Source organism: Nelumbo nucifera, chromosome 6 (assembly GCF_055504915.1).
Source record: "Nelumbo nucifera cultivar China Antique chromosome 6, China Antique-T2T, whole genome shotgun sequence".
Lineage (NCBI taxonomy): Eukaryota > Viridiplantae > Streptophyta > Magnoliopsida > Proteales > Nelumbonaceae > Nelumbo > Nelumbo nucifera.
The window spans coordinates 32,046,326-32,061,028 of NC_142654.1; the positions used below are offsets into that span (position 1 = coordinate 32,046,326).

General features: G+C 36.9%; 2 protein-coding genes across 2 annotated transcripts; one reads left to right on the forward strand and one right to left on the reverse strand.

Annotated features, from left to right (window-relative positions):
- Positions 1 to 3,399: 3,399 nt before the first annotated feature.
- Positions 3,400 to 6,543, reverse strand: LOC104606367 (ankyrin repeat-containing protein BDA1-like). The gene is made up of 2 exons (XM_088890158.1): positions 5,694 to 6,543; positions 3,400 to 4,717 (listed from the first exon to the last, which is right to left on the reverse strand). Exons 1-2 carry the CDS (start codon positions 6,258 to 6,260, stop codon positions 3,848 to 3,850), a joined length of 1,437 nt encoding a protein of 478 aa, XP_088746284.1. The 5' UTR covers positions 6,261 to 6,543; the 3' UTR covers positions 3,400 to 3,847.
- Positions 6,544 to 11,777: 5,234 nt separating this feature from the next.
- LOC104606368 (light-harvesting complex-like protein 3 isotype 1, chloroplastic) lies at positions 11,778 to 14,517 on the forward strand. Its single transcript, XM_010271512.3, has 3 exons — positions 11,778 to 12,568; positions 13,905 to 14,042; positions 14,137 to 14,517. The coding sequence occupies exons 1-3, from the start codon at positions 12,169 to 12,171 to the stop codon at positions 14,385 to 14,387; spliced, it is 789 nt and encodes a 262-aa protein (XP_010269814.1). The 5' UTR covers positions 11,778 to 12,168; the 3' UTR covers positions 14,388 to 14,517.
- Positions 14,518 to 14,703: the final 186 nt, after the last annotated feature.

Consider the following 14,703-nt stretch of genomic DNA (forward strand, 5'->3'; position numbering starts at 1 on the left):
ACGAACCAAATACTTTTTTCATAAAAAATGAATTCCTTTTCTAGAAAGGATGAAAGTATATTTTATCTTGTTTGGTTACAAATTTCATTCTCATTCATTTTTTTTTTCATTAATCAAAATAATAATAACAAAGGTATACATAAAATACTCAATAGCAAATATATCGTGGAATCATGCAAGACACACACCAACAAAATACAAATCAATCATATGGGCCCCACATCAATTATACAACAAAAAACTTGATAAGCTTTTGCATTTTGTTGCATAGAGAAAATACAAAAGAAAAAAAAAAAAAAGAAGCACTGTGTAACATCAAAATGAGTAATATGAAGAAGTATGAAATAACACTATAAATTGATGTCTGCATTGACTGAGATATAGTAAGCATTGATGTCTAATAGAAAGAGAGGGGAAAAGGTGTCAATAGTCAAACTTGTTCATGTCTAAAAGTTGGACACTATAAATTGATCAAATTCCAATTAAACCCTTAGACCCTCTTCAGAAAGCCGGGGTGTTAATCTCTAACCAGTTCTCTTGTCACCCTAAAAAGGATATTAAGCATTAACATGTAGACAGACTAATAAGCGCTTAGATTATAAACTATATAAAAGGACAAATCACTAGGACTCACCAGAAACTACAACCTCATCCTACAAATGTATAACACCAAAATAGTAAAAGAGATTGTGGTGGAGAAGAGGATCCATAGGTTGAGTAGCCTCTATAATAAAAAAGCAAGTCATCCGTTCATAAATTCTTTTACAAAATCAAATTCAGCAAGTATAGGAATTGCATTCAATGACATTCATAAGCAAATTAAATTAACATTCATAACCTAATACTCTTGTTGTTGTCTACACAAATTTCACATTAAATTTGGAGCATAAAAAATTGAAGACAAATTTAAATAAATTTAATTAACTTTTTTTTGTAGAAATGTAAGTGGGGTATAAACTCCTTTTGTAATTTTTGCGAAAAAACACCCTCTGATTCTCTTGTCACAAACACAACCCAAATGTGTATTTATAGCTTGTCACAAGCACGATCAAAAAATCTTGGTGACTTGTAGTTGTAGAAGGAACTTGCAATGACCAATTGTATGTGAACAAAGCTTTTATTCACAATCAATTGTTGAGTTGAACATGAATCGCAATGCTAACCTTTAATTGTAAAAGGTTCATTGGTTGTAATAAATTGATGGAGGCCTTCTTGGCTGAAAGGATTTGTCAAAAACTTTTTACTCTAGTAATTTGACAGATGCTTTTGATTGCAGTAAGTTGAAGACCAAAGTCCCCTAATCGATGTAGCACAGAGTTGTAGCAGCTTTCAATCTTCAAGGGTTGAGGAGATGAAAATCTGGATCTTCCTTCCTTGATCTAGATGCAGTCGTCCCTCCCTTTTTTCTTGTCAAGCCAATGGAGCAGAATTGAGGGGCCAAAAGGGGGGAAGAGCCAGAAGCACCTCACGTCACGCCTCCGCATTTTATAACACTGTGGTGTACTTACCAGACCCGATCGATGGGTTGGACTATGATGAACTTTAGAGCCTTTTACTTTAGAAAGAGATCAAGATGGAGAAAGCAAGGAAGAAACTCAATGACCTCGATTTCGCTACAAATATTTCCACCAAATCTCAATCTAGTAAAGGCACTTCTTACTCAGATCGACCCTCCAATAGTGATAAAGAGAAATCATCTCCATTCAGCCCTAACTTGTCAAAGTCGATTTGATGCTTCAATCAAACATTCATCAGCTAGCTATAAATATCTACCTCTTGTTGGAACTCAGTGGGGTCTTGCATGCTGTGGGAGTGCTGCACCTTGACAGCCACTGATGTTCGACTAAGGGAAGGGCTCCTCTTTCTTCCTTCACTAATCTTAAGCGATGAATCCAAGTCATGGGTTACTTCCTTTATTTCTAAGAATGTATATGTACATCTTTTTTCCTTCCCTGACCATAGTACCATGCTCTACAACATGATTACTATGGATATATGGCCTCATCATGATCCAAAGTAGAGAGGATCCTCCTAATCAACAACTTTTCCTTTGCCTCCACCTCTAGATGGAAACTAGAAAGCTGAGTATTCTTCAATTCTAATGTTACCTCAGGCAACCTTTGATCCACTCTTAGGGAAATTTTGGACCAAATTAGATGCTTGTCTTTCTTTTGTGGATGCCAAAACAAAGGTTGAACCCCTTTTAGAATTGGAAAGGCAATAATTAGTACTCTCTAAGATTGCAGGCAGACCTTTCTTGAAAATGAGGCCACAAGAGTGACCTCCACAATAATTCAACTCGAACAAATTCAATTTTCTCCTCATAGAGTGCGCCTCACGCCTAGGGGTGCAACTTGGGCGGGCCTAGCCCAAGCCTGAACTGGCCCAACCCAAAGTTTTACACGAGGTGGGCTTGGATTTTCGATCCTCAGGCTAGGCTTGGGCCCAAGCCCAACCCAATTATATACATTTATATGTATATATATATCTGTGTGTGTGTGTGTGTGTATACATACATATTTGTATATATAACATTTGTATAGATATTTTGCATACATATTAGCATACATACATAAATATATGTATATATATTTGCATAAATACATTTATCTATGCTTAATTTTAAGAGTGGGTTCATTGACCAACCCGAATGCATCAAATTATAGGGTAGGTTGGGCTGAGGTTGGGAAAGTCGGGCATGACCTCGAGCTTGGGCCTTAAGCCCAAATTTTAGGGTCGGGCCTGGGTTGACCATAAACCCGGCCCAACCCGCCTGACTTGCACTCCATCTCACACCAACCTCATAGCATGTTGCAACCATGCATGCATAGAAAATCTTCTCATGAATGACAATAAGCAAATACAAAAGAGATATTCTGAATGTGTGGCTACAAGTACTGTGAGGTCTGTGTGAGGTGCGCTATGTGAGGAGAAAATCTGGACTCTACTCCTACTCTCCAACGTGGAGGGACAATGTGGTGATATTTCCCTTTGTAGCGCTTAATGTTTATCTTTGTTTATTTTTTTTACCTAATAGAAATGGAAGTTAGAAGTCACTTTGCCTCTGCTTTTGTACTTGGACTTGAGATTCATAGGAACGGGATCTACTCCTCACACATGGGTGCCTCATAGGCACATCCACCGTGCACTAGGAACATCTCCCGTGAATAATAACTTATAAGTATGGGAGATGTTCCCAATGCATGGTAGGATGTGCGTGTGAGGTAAGTGTAAAGCGCCCTGTGTGAGGAGCAGATCCGGTCTCAGATTCAAAAAACCAAGAAATTGTTTGCTTGTTTCACTTAAAAGAGGATTAACCAAACTGTTGCCAGTTGGCTTCATGAATCCACTGGGCAATGGGTTGAGCCAAACTTCACTTGTTCCAAACCACAAGGCATGTAAGGCAAATTAATATTATATTATTTTCTAAATGAAACCAAATGATATATAAAAAGAGTGGAGAACAATTTCAATGATTTAAAACCATACATTTGAAAAACACCTCCCTTAGTTTTTCCTACTTATTTTTAAAATATTTTATACTAAGGGGATGTTTGTTTTTTGGATTTGGAGAGGGGGGAAAATTGGTCAATGGGAAGTTCTCATTGACCAATAATCACATATTCATTTTTCAGCTTTATGTGGGGAACAGTGAAGGTTTATTATCCTAGGTATCACTCACCCAAGAAAGTGATACCCATCTCCTAGGTGGGTAAATAACTTTCTCATGTAGGGAGAAAGTTGCCAACACTTGAATGAGACAAAAATGCCCCTTCTGATAATGGATTTCTATGGCTAAAATGGTCATTGCCTTATTTACCTGAACATTATTAGAGAGAAAGAGAGTTTAAACTCGACTTTCATGAGAGGTACAACACAGTATAAACCGACTAAGATGCTGGCCGAAGGTAGTCCGATGCCCCTGCTCCGAACTATTGTTGCTGCTTCTTGTATGCATTATCATTGCCCATTTCTTGAGCCACCATAACTTCCAGCTCGCGATTGCTCCAAAGAATACAACAGTCATCACAAACAACTTACTATGAAATACAACACCCCAACCCCACAAGTAAAATGGTGTTACAAAGCATACAGAGCATCCATAGGTGATGGCCATTGATACCACGGCTAGCCGCAGCCAGGGTTTCAGAGGAAATTTGCTTGTGAGCAAGGAGATTATGACGAGAGACATAAGAAATCCCACAGTATTGGAAATTATGAATGAGACAAAGCATGTCATCTGTGAAGCCATTAGTGCCTCTCCTGCGTGGTGTGCCATCTGTTCACTGTGATCAGTACTACTGCGATTCTCTTGGAGACCATCTTGCCAACTTCCACCAGGAGGGCTTATTCCTGCTTCAAAGGTTACAGTAGCAATCAGTACCGCGACCACCATTAGAGAATTCCGTGTCTCACTTGCAGAGTCTTCTAGTTCCTTAAATATCTCGTCGCTGAATTCTTTCCAGAGGCTCTTCTTATGATATATTTGAATATGAGAGGGGTGAGGAGGAGGAGGAGGAGGGGTTGGAGAAATGATGATATCTCGAGATCTCATGGCTCCTGCACGCACAAGGATCTCTACCATTTCTATATCACCCAATTCGCATCGACTCTGCTGCAAGACATCTAAGATGTCAAGTGCTGTCAAACCCGTGGCGTTCTTGGCATTTATTTCAACTTTGGAAACAATACTTTTGCTGAGAAGTAATTCTATAACCTGCATAGTTTAAATTAATGTTAGTACACGATTGAGAATCTCATGCAAACTTGAACCCAATTGTTAATACTCGATCGGTTTCGGTTATGTATCTGGTCCAGTTTGGACGATATGATGTGTTAACCCATAAATATGTAAACACAGGAATCATTAATTTCAGAAGGTATATATATAAATACTTCAATTCACTGCTTCTCCAACCTATTTTTAATTAATAAATTTTAGATTTCAGTTGTTTATGGTCCCAGAGTAACAACTTTTGGGCACCTTAATATTTTTTTTTCATTTGTTTTTTACTCTCCACATCAGCAAAAAAAACAAAAACCACTATATGTTCTTGATTTCTGTTTTTGTTTGCAAAAGAAAAGCAAGTCGGTTTTGTTTTAAAAAATAATGGATGTTTTTGGAACCAACAAAATATTAATTTTTAAAACAAAAACAAATTCTCTACTATAGAAATTAAATGATTTATGGAACAAAAACATGTTTTTGGTTTCAACTTTGGAAACAAAAAATACATAAACAACCAAGAATGTGTTTCTTGTGTTTTTGTTTTAAGAAACAACATATTTTCAAAAACAAAATGGTTTTGATTTGTTTATGAAACCGGCAACAAGAAAAATAATTCAGGTTGTAGAACATCCCCTTAATTTATCAGCACCCATGTGGTTAATGGTTCGGGCTGCTTGCAATAAGCCTATATTTTGAACTGGATCAAGATCAAGCATGAGCTTCTTGGATTTTAGTAGAGTTGAGTTAAAAATATGATAAAAAAGCTTATGTTGTTGGATGAGATCCATGAATATTTTTTATTTATACCTTGTGCTCAAATTTGATTAATTATAATGGGATGCTGAGCATCAAACACCAAACCACATGGTCAAACAAGAAGGAACAGTTGAACGTAAAAGGTTAAGTTGGTAGGTGAGGTCACTGAATAGGTTTTTATTCACTAACAAGTTTATCATCAATTTACCTGATTCTGCCTTCTAAATGAAGCTAGATGAAAAACCGTATTGCCTTCTCGATCTTTAGCTTTTAGGAGCCACTCATGGCTGAAACTCTCCACCAGTACCCTGAAGGCTTCGAGCTGATGGTTTTTCACAGCAAGGTGAAGCACAGTCTCTCCTCGAGCCGTTACCTCCCGAGCAGACTCTGCGCAAGCCAAGAGCAATACGATCATAACATCAACTCTACCTTTGATGGCCGCACAGTGAAGAGGAGTTCTCCCGTCCCTATCCTTAACAAGACATAGATCACTACCAAACTTCAGCATCTCCTTCACTACCTCTACGTGCCCATTAGCCGACGCCATGTGAAGAGGACTGAAACCATCTTGGTTCAGCTCCTTCGAAAATTCAGGCCTTAGACGAAGAATCTCGCTCACAAACTCGGTCTTCCCAGCCAGAGCAGCTACATGCAAAGGTGTTTCTGCAACCGGAGCCAAGGCAACTCTTTCAAGGATAAGAGGATCCTCTTCCAGTAGCTGATGCAAGGTGGCTGTATTCCCTCTATGAGCAGCTTGGAACAACCTCCGATCCATCTCCTGGCACCTGCAGTAGTCAACACAACTGATTCATCAAATACTCAAGCTTGGTTGAATATTGTCAACAGTACATGAAGGATCATGGAATTAATAGACCCATGGTCTACAGAGGCTTCCCCCATTGGCCGTTGGATGAGAATCTTATATTTACAATGCAACGGAGTGGATAGAGGCCGCCCCTACAAGGAACAATGCAAGCTGAAAATGACGGTATAATTTATGAATCCACAAGGAGAATTCAAGAATGTCAAAAACGTCTTACATTCACACATGCTGTCCTAAGAATTCAAATAAAGAATAGACCTTAAGAAGGTAAATGGTGACCATCAGTCTTATTATTAGTTATTTTATGACAATTATGTATATTTAATTAAGCCGAAGATTCTTGATCGACAAGGACCTTTTATGTTTTTTGACCATAGCATTGAAAAAAAAAAAAAAAAAAGCTTTTCAAGGGCCCAGTAGAACCAGGGGTGAAATTTGTATGGACCCCAACGTGAACCTAGTCTAATCCAACCCCAGCTTTGCGTGGTTTAATTGCTTTTGCACTTTAATTCTTTTCTCTAGGATGAGTGTGGGCCTCAAATGTTGGGCCTCCATCCAGCTTAAGATAGGGCTTGGGCCGAGGTCTTGGTCATTTAGTTAACAATGAACAAATTCTAGCTTATTTCTAGTAGCATCTCAAGATGACAATATTAGGGGTTAAATACTATTTAAAGAAAAATAATGAAAGGATTATTAAAAAACCATAACTGTGTTTTTAATACAAGCATAGTTATACAACATGAAGCTTAGGTTTCTTTAATTACAACACTAGAGAGTGCAAGTTTTCCTCATAATAGATGAAATTTGTATAACAAAATTCAATTGGCTTATCCATACATTTATAACAAAATTCATTGTGAAATTTGATTATTCTTTGCTAATAATAGATGAAATCTGTCATTGTGAATCATTCTGAAAATTGAATATAGTTCATTTGATAAGAGGTCAAATATGTCGTTAAAGTTTGGTACAAATATTCATTAAATTTATATAACAAAATTCAATTGATATGCTAATGGTGGGGTGAAGACTGAGATGTGGGTATGCATCCAGATAGTGACAAGGAGCCAGTTGCTTGGAAGCCTAGCTTGAAGGAAGGGTTTTTCTTTATGTGTTTTATTTCTTTCTGATGGATGTGTGTTTATTAATCTTGTATCAAATATTATAGCTAAGTAACTGGACTATAATGATGGACTGATTGGTGCCTAACTGTTTATTAGAATGAACTATCTTCTATATATATATATATATATGTTTAAGTTGTTATTTATTATATTCAAGTGGTTGACATCCTGTACATTGTGTAGTTCATAATTGAATAAATACATTGATGTTTTGTAAAAACATGACTCGACCACCACAAAATAAGATTAAAAAGAAATAAAGGGCTACCATTATTATTTTTATTTAGTATAACATGTTGATGGAATTATTTTTTTTAGTTAAATTGATTGCTATTGTGTCATTACAATTAGGAGAAGAAAGATGCCATCTAGAGAATTAAGTTTTGAGAGTGATGATGATATCCAAGTAGAATCACCTAAGTACAAGATTACAAATTGATTGCTATTGTGATGTTGGATACCCCAATAGTGATGGATTCCTAATGCATTATAGGGGGAAAAGATACTACCTAAGTAAGTGGAGGCACAAACAGTGGCCTAACACCCAGTTGAGATATTCACTATGAGGCATTCTGATGTCATGAATGTAATTGAGAGGACATTTGGCCTCCTAAAAATATGGTATTGTGATGTCGGATACCCCAATAGTGATAGATTCCTAATGCACTATAGGGGGAAAAGATTCTACCTTAGTAAGTGGAGGCACAAACACTGGCCTAACACCCCAATTGAGATATTCAATATGAGGCATTCCAAAGCCATGAATGTAATTGAGAGGACATTTGGTCTCCTAAAAATAAGGTATTGTGATGTGACCCCAATAGTGATGGATTCCTAATGCACTATAGAAGGAAAAGATACCACTTAAGTAAGTGGAGGCACAAACACCGGCCTAACACCCCATTTGAGATTACTCAATATGAAGCACTCCAAAGCCATGAATGTAATTGAGAGGACATTTGGCCTCCTCAATAAGGTGGACAATACTTAGGACCTTAAGTCAGGGGTGTTCATGGTTCGGTTAACCGAATCGTGGGCCTATATTCCAAACCGAACCAATAGTACCAATTTTTGAAAAATCAGAAATCAAAACTAAACTGAAGCCGATCGGTTAACCGGTTGATCAGTTTGGTTAATCGTCAATTTGATTCATCAGTTTTTTGGGTTTTTTTACTTTATAAAGTATATTGTAAATAAATATATAATAAAAATTAGAAGTACATATAAAATATTATATTATAAATAATAAATAATATATTGTATATTATATATTATAAATGATAATATATATAGATAATATAATATACATTCATATATGTATAATATATAAATATATATACCAATCGGTTTGCTTAATTGGAATTTTTTGTTCGGTCTTATTGGTTCGGGTCGACTTTTTGATTTTTCGATTTTTCTTGCTCACCCCTACCTTAAGTTGGTAAATAATAAAAACCCAGTATAGGATCATTACTAATTGTTGCATATTGCACACCTACATAAGGAGTATGTCATTTGACCCATGGAATTAAGATTTAAGGAATTCAAGGTGTAGCAAAGGTTGTTGATGAACACATAGCATGTCTAGAGAATAGTATTGGGTAAAATGTATTCAGAGACAACTTGGTAAATCAAATACTGCATTAATTTAAACATTAAATAGATCAACTAATAAGTTGTATGTTTAACAAAACTACTGTATGATTATTATGTTTCTGATGAGAACATTGTATCATTACTTTTTTTTCCATGGTTCATTGAATTGTTGTTTGTTTACAACAATTGTTCACTTATTTGAATTTCTTTATTTGATATAAGAACTTGACTTATTAGTGTATACGCATTATGAACAAAGGAAGATGAAAGGTTGTTGGCAGAAGGGCGTGGAGGCTTATTCATTTTATGGTTAAGAAGCCCAACAAGATGTGCTTGAGTTTATTCAAGATAAGTTAATAGCCTCACACAACTGAACACAGTCTCCATCTATCCAGTAGCAATCAGCTACTACATCATCTCTCACCCTCACAGATCGCATAAGAGGCCCAATAACAACATGAATGATAGCCCCTTGGTTAGAATGCTTTCAAATGGGCTAGCTATGATGTGCTGATGTGCTGGCTAAAAATGGTTTTGTTAGTCGGTCAAGGTGTTTCCGATTTGAATGTCAGTCCCCATTATGGGTGAATAAAACATAATGGACTGAATTAATCTGTAATCTAAAACATACAGATCTGAACCAATATATTCAACTCTGGTAATCACCTTTGATTGACCAACTTAATTAATAAAAGAAATCAGTTTAGTATATACCTCCAGACGTCATAACCACTGTAGTTGTAGTCCTCGTAATTCGATGTGTATTCGATTCAGCCTCTGACCCTCCAAACAAAGTTCAGCTGCCTGTACGTTGTCTTCTTATTCAAACCAATGTAGTCGTATTCAACAGTAGTCTCTCACCAATACGATGATCAGTGTTGCGAGGACAGAACTATTCCCTTGAGCCAGAAAAACAATCTCTCTCTGTGTTCTATCTATCTCAGTCAATCAATGCTGATAGGAAGCCCTCTAATGGAGCTTGAAAAATGAGATCAGTAGTCAGAGATTTCATACCATACGCCAAGGGAAGAGGGGTCCTCTCTTTTTGTCTTACTAGGCAGCCTTCAAGAGCTTTTCTAATTAAGGAGATTTTAATTCTCTTAATTTTCTCCAATTAACAACTCCCATTATTTCCAAATTAATTGAGCATTTCAACTTTAAATTGGATTTTCAAATTCCTTAATTAAGGGGCTGTATTAGGAAGATGTTCAAGTCCTAACACCCACATAATGAGCTCTAATTTGGGTGTTTGGATTTAGATCAATCAATCTGGATCGTGGCCACTATGACGGGCCACAATCCGGGTCCTACCCTGATGGGTATTTTATAACAGGTTTGACTAGATGAAAAAATGAAAGTCTTGTACTTAGCTCCTGGATATAGAAGATATTCTGAGTGAATATAAGTTTATTATCATTGTTTAGACATGCAATATTTATCTTGTTTGCAATGATAAGTATTCATTTAGGATCTCAGTCCATTTAACATGGGGAATTATTGCAACGGGCTGGTTTATGCTAGATGGAGGTGCTATAATGGTGATCTCGTAAATAGTCTCGGTAATGTTAATGTAATAAACATTATTATGTGATTCCAATTTGTTTTAGGTGATTCAAATGGTTGAAAAAAAATTGAGTTTGGCAATTTCAACCCTTTACAAAACTGAAATAATGAGTTAAACTTACTATGGCCTATTAAAAAACTTAATGGAATTTTATATTGTACTATACACCTCAGAATTTTTATTTGAACTGCAGACCTACAACAATTCGAAATTATAAACAGCTCCACTTATAACATCCATATTCGTCCATGAATTGGCATCAATTCTGAACTGGCACCTACCCCAAACTGTACAGTGGAGCTAGGATTTTTAGGATGGATTGAACAGTAAAAACCCCTAAATCCATCAAACTACCCATCTTATGATGGTGGTCTATTTGATGGGGGCAAGGGGGATTAATAGGGATGTCTGATCAGGGAGAAGGTCAAGGATGGGGAGTGAAGTGAAGTCTTATTTATATTATATATATGAAAATATATATTTAAAATATTATTTATGTTTTAAAATGTTTCTTTGTTTTAAATAAATCTACTTTCAAAAAATACTTTTAATTAAAAAATTTTGAGATTGGGGCCCTACGGAAAATTTGCCTTCATTGGAGATGGAAGATGAAGGGTGACTTTTATCCGTGATAGGAACCAAGGTGAAGGATAGAGATTTGTTTCAAAGTTAAAGTCAAGGACGAAGAATACGGTTTACACCCCAAACTCGCCTAATTGTCATTCCTAACTTTGTTAATAGGGTAATCTTGAGATGGGATAACAGGCCATTGTTAGTCGTATATTGGATAATGGGTACATCTCGACATGACCCATTATTCACCGAACTCAAATGGTCCGAGCCGAGAGGGGGGGGATTGGATTTGGAGATTTCCCAATGCATTATTGAAAAAAGAGAATGTTCGCAGTACATGGTTGGAATGTTGTCTGAGGCGAATGTGAACTCAAAAGTGGGACTTCTCGAGTTGATATCTTATGTCAAAAAACACGTTCTAACCCTCTAATAATTTCATCTAACATCACACATCTCACCGTGAGATTGGGATCTACTATAAAAATGGGACCAAGATTCTAAATATTGACATGGGCCGGTATGTCTTATATCGGTGCATTTTTTTATATATATATTTTTTTTAAATCGATTCAGAGGAATCAGTTTAAGACCCGATTATTCTCTTAACCAATGGCTGATCGACCGATCCGATACAATACAACCCGTGTAGGGGCGTATCGGAAAGCCACCGTATTTTGTTGGATTGTCGGAATGTATTTTGTTGGCTGGCGATCCGAACTCAGACCCGCCTTGTACGAGATATTGAGATGTGATCACATATTCCCTGTACTACTGTGCTTTATTTCATGGGAGATATTCCCAATCCATAGGTTGTTCGAACGGTGACAACAAAGCCGAATTCATTCGGATCTTCGGTTTCAAGTGCTGTGAGGAGCAAATCCGATCTCCAATCGCACAGCGTAACTCTGTACCTTTTTCACTTTCGCTTATCATTTATATAATTCGACACTCATTTGAGAGGTTGAGGATAGCCAGCAGCGGAGTATGTTGTGATTACACCGAGGACATGTCCATGGCCTTGTTTTCTCCTTCTCCCTCTCATCTTCCGACCCTCCCTGCCAAACTTTCATCAAGAACCCATTTTGCTCAGAAGCCTTCTCTCTCTTTCATCTCCAAGAGAAGTCTGTGTCTGTTGGCTGCTAAGGCATCGGATAATGAAACTGGAGTGGTAAGTTCAGTTGCTACCATTGTAGAGGAGGAGAAAGTAGAGAAGGAGGAAGTTTCCCCTGCTAAGACTGAGCAAAAGTTGGAAAAAGAGGAGGACTCTATTGGGTCGAATGGAGCAGCCTCGTCGGTGTTGAAGCCTGTTCCCGGATTCCAAGACCCCAGATGGGTCGCAGGGACTTGGGATTTGAAGCAGTTTAAAAAAGATGGGCAGACCAACTGGGATGCAGTTATTGATGCAGGTGAGATACTACGATGGGTTCTTCTTGTTTCTTTTCCCTTTTTTTTCTTTGTACTTATTTTGTGTTTCTGACTTGTACTCGATTTTCTACTTCTAGGTGGAATTTCTATCTTGATTATTTGTTTACTCTTAATCTTCCCTAGTTATTGCAGATGGTAATATATTTATTTGAGCTGTTTTTATGGGCTTTTTTCAAATATAAAAGGGCAGCCCACTGCAGCACAATGAGGCAAAATGATGCTATCACTGCATCCAGATTTGGTCGGAAACTCAGAACTAAGAACTTACTCTGATAATTTAGATTTTTATCGTAGAAAGGATACACCTATTTCCGGTGGTTTCATTAGTGCACTGCTTCCTTGGAAGCTGGAGGTATTTATGAATTATGATTCATGAACAATTCCAGGAAGTAATTTAGGTTAATTTGATGGTTCATTTTTCTATTTCCTTCCTGTTTATCTTTCTCGTGTTCTCTTGTACTTGGCATTGGTAGACGGACTCAGGACCTATGAGAATTAGAAATACAGCATTCTTTTCCACTATACGGAGTGACAATGCCTCATCTCCATGAGAAATTGGTTTAATTTCTGTCGAGGTTTTACTGCTCACGGCCTGGAGACTGCTAGATTGATGATGCTTTAACTTGACTGCTGGATACTTCTTCTGACTGCTTTGCAGAAAAAGGGATTTATTGAACAATTAATATCATCTGTTCATTGCAATTTTCATCCTATGATCCTTTAGAATGTCCTGATTGTTGCAATTTAACAAGTGGACTGTTTGATAAGTCTTAATTTGAAAGCATGACACGTTTAAGAATTGCTTTATATAATTGGGCAACTGAAAGTAATGGATAAATCCACTTGTTATGGGTTGATTGAGGGGGGGAGTTGCAACCATGATTATTGGCAAACCAGCTTATATAGATCCTTTGATTTTTGTTTATTTTGATCTGAATGATTTTAGGGCAAACTCAATTGAATCTACAGATCATTTGAAAATGTTTAGGGAAGTTCCTTTTTTTTTGTGCCAAATGCAACTATTAAGATGTATCTGATTTTTTACCTTTATCAAAAAAAAAGATGTATCTGATTTTTTATCAATTTTTTATTATTCTGATTGTGACCTTGGATATTTCAATGGGTTTCTCTGTCGTTGAAGGATGAAGATGGGAGATATGAACACATCATCTTTATCTTGTATGATATGAAAGTAGTGGAAGTACATTCTTAAATTTTGAGATCTTGTGGCATGTCATATTTATTCTTATTGATCCAAAACTCTTACTTCCAGGCTTGTTTGGTTTCTCATAGAGCATCTTGGCTAATCCTTTTCAGAGGTCAGGAGGAGGAAGTGGCTTGAAAACAACCCAGAACCATCCACTAATGATGACCCTGTAATCTTTGACACCTCAATTATTCCCTGGTGGGCATGGATGAAAAGGTTCCACCTTCCTGAAGCTGAACTACTTAATGGTTGGTTCTAGTCTTTGTTTATTCTGATCATTGGATTTGATGGACACTTTTTATAATCCAGTGATAACCATTGACTTTCTGTTCTTGTATGCAGGCCGTGCTGCAATGATAGGGTTCTTCATGGCTTATTTTGTAGATAGCTTGACTGGAGTAGGTCTTGTTGACCAAATGGGGAACTTTTTCTGCAAAACTCTCTTATTTATAGCTGTATCTGGAGTTCTTCTTATCAGAAAGAACGAGGATTTAGAGACTCTTAAAAAACTTGTGAAAGAAACAACGTTCTATGACAAGCAGTGGCAAGCAACCTGGCAGGATGAGACTGCTAATGGTTCCAAGAAAGACTGAATAGGCTTTCAGTGTGTCAATCCATCTTGTTGTTAACTTCTCATGGTCATATTTTTGGGACACTGTAATATCTTTTAGTGTTATTAAGAGGGTAATGATGATTCAATCCTGAGATTAGGTTTTTGCTTCTTCCATTGTATTTTAAGTATTTCTTCGACTTTTCTCATCATGGATATATAAGTAATTAATTGGAACTTTGGAACTAAACAAAGCAAAGAGTTGTGTTGACAGTCAAGGAACCAGTTCAGCTGACTTGGAATTTGGGGTTACCTCGTTGCTGGGGGAGATGGAGTTGTGTTTGAATGTGCAACAGGAA

Bases quoted from the DNA above. Each gene is read 5' to 3' on its own strand.
- LOC104606367 (XM_088890158.1), bottom strand. From the start codon at position 6,260: ATGGATCGGAGGTTGTTCCAAGCTGCTCATAGAGGGAATACAGCCACC. The intron at 4,718-5,693 runs GTAAATTGATGA...TAAACTATGCAG, and splicing joins CATTTAGAAGGCAGAATCAG to GTTATAGAATTACTTCTCAG.
- LOC104606368 (XM_010271512.3), top strand. From the start codon at position 12,169: ATGTCCATGGCCTTGTTTTCTCCTTCTCCCTCTCATCTTCCGACCCTC. The intron at 12,569-13,904 runs GTGAGATACTAC...AATCCTTTTCAG, and splicing joins GGATGCAGTTATTGATGCAG to AGGTCAGGAGGAGGAAGTGG. The intron at 14,043-14,136 runs GTTGGTTCTAGT...TCTTGTATGCAG, and splicing joins TGAAGCTGAACTACTTAATG to GCCGTGCTGCAATGATAGGG.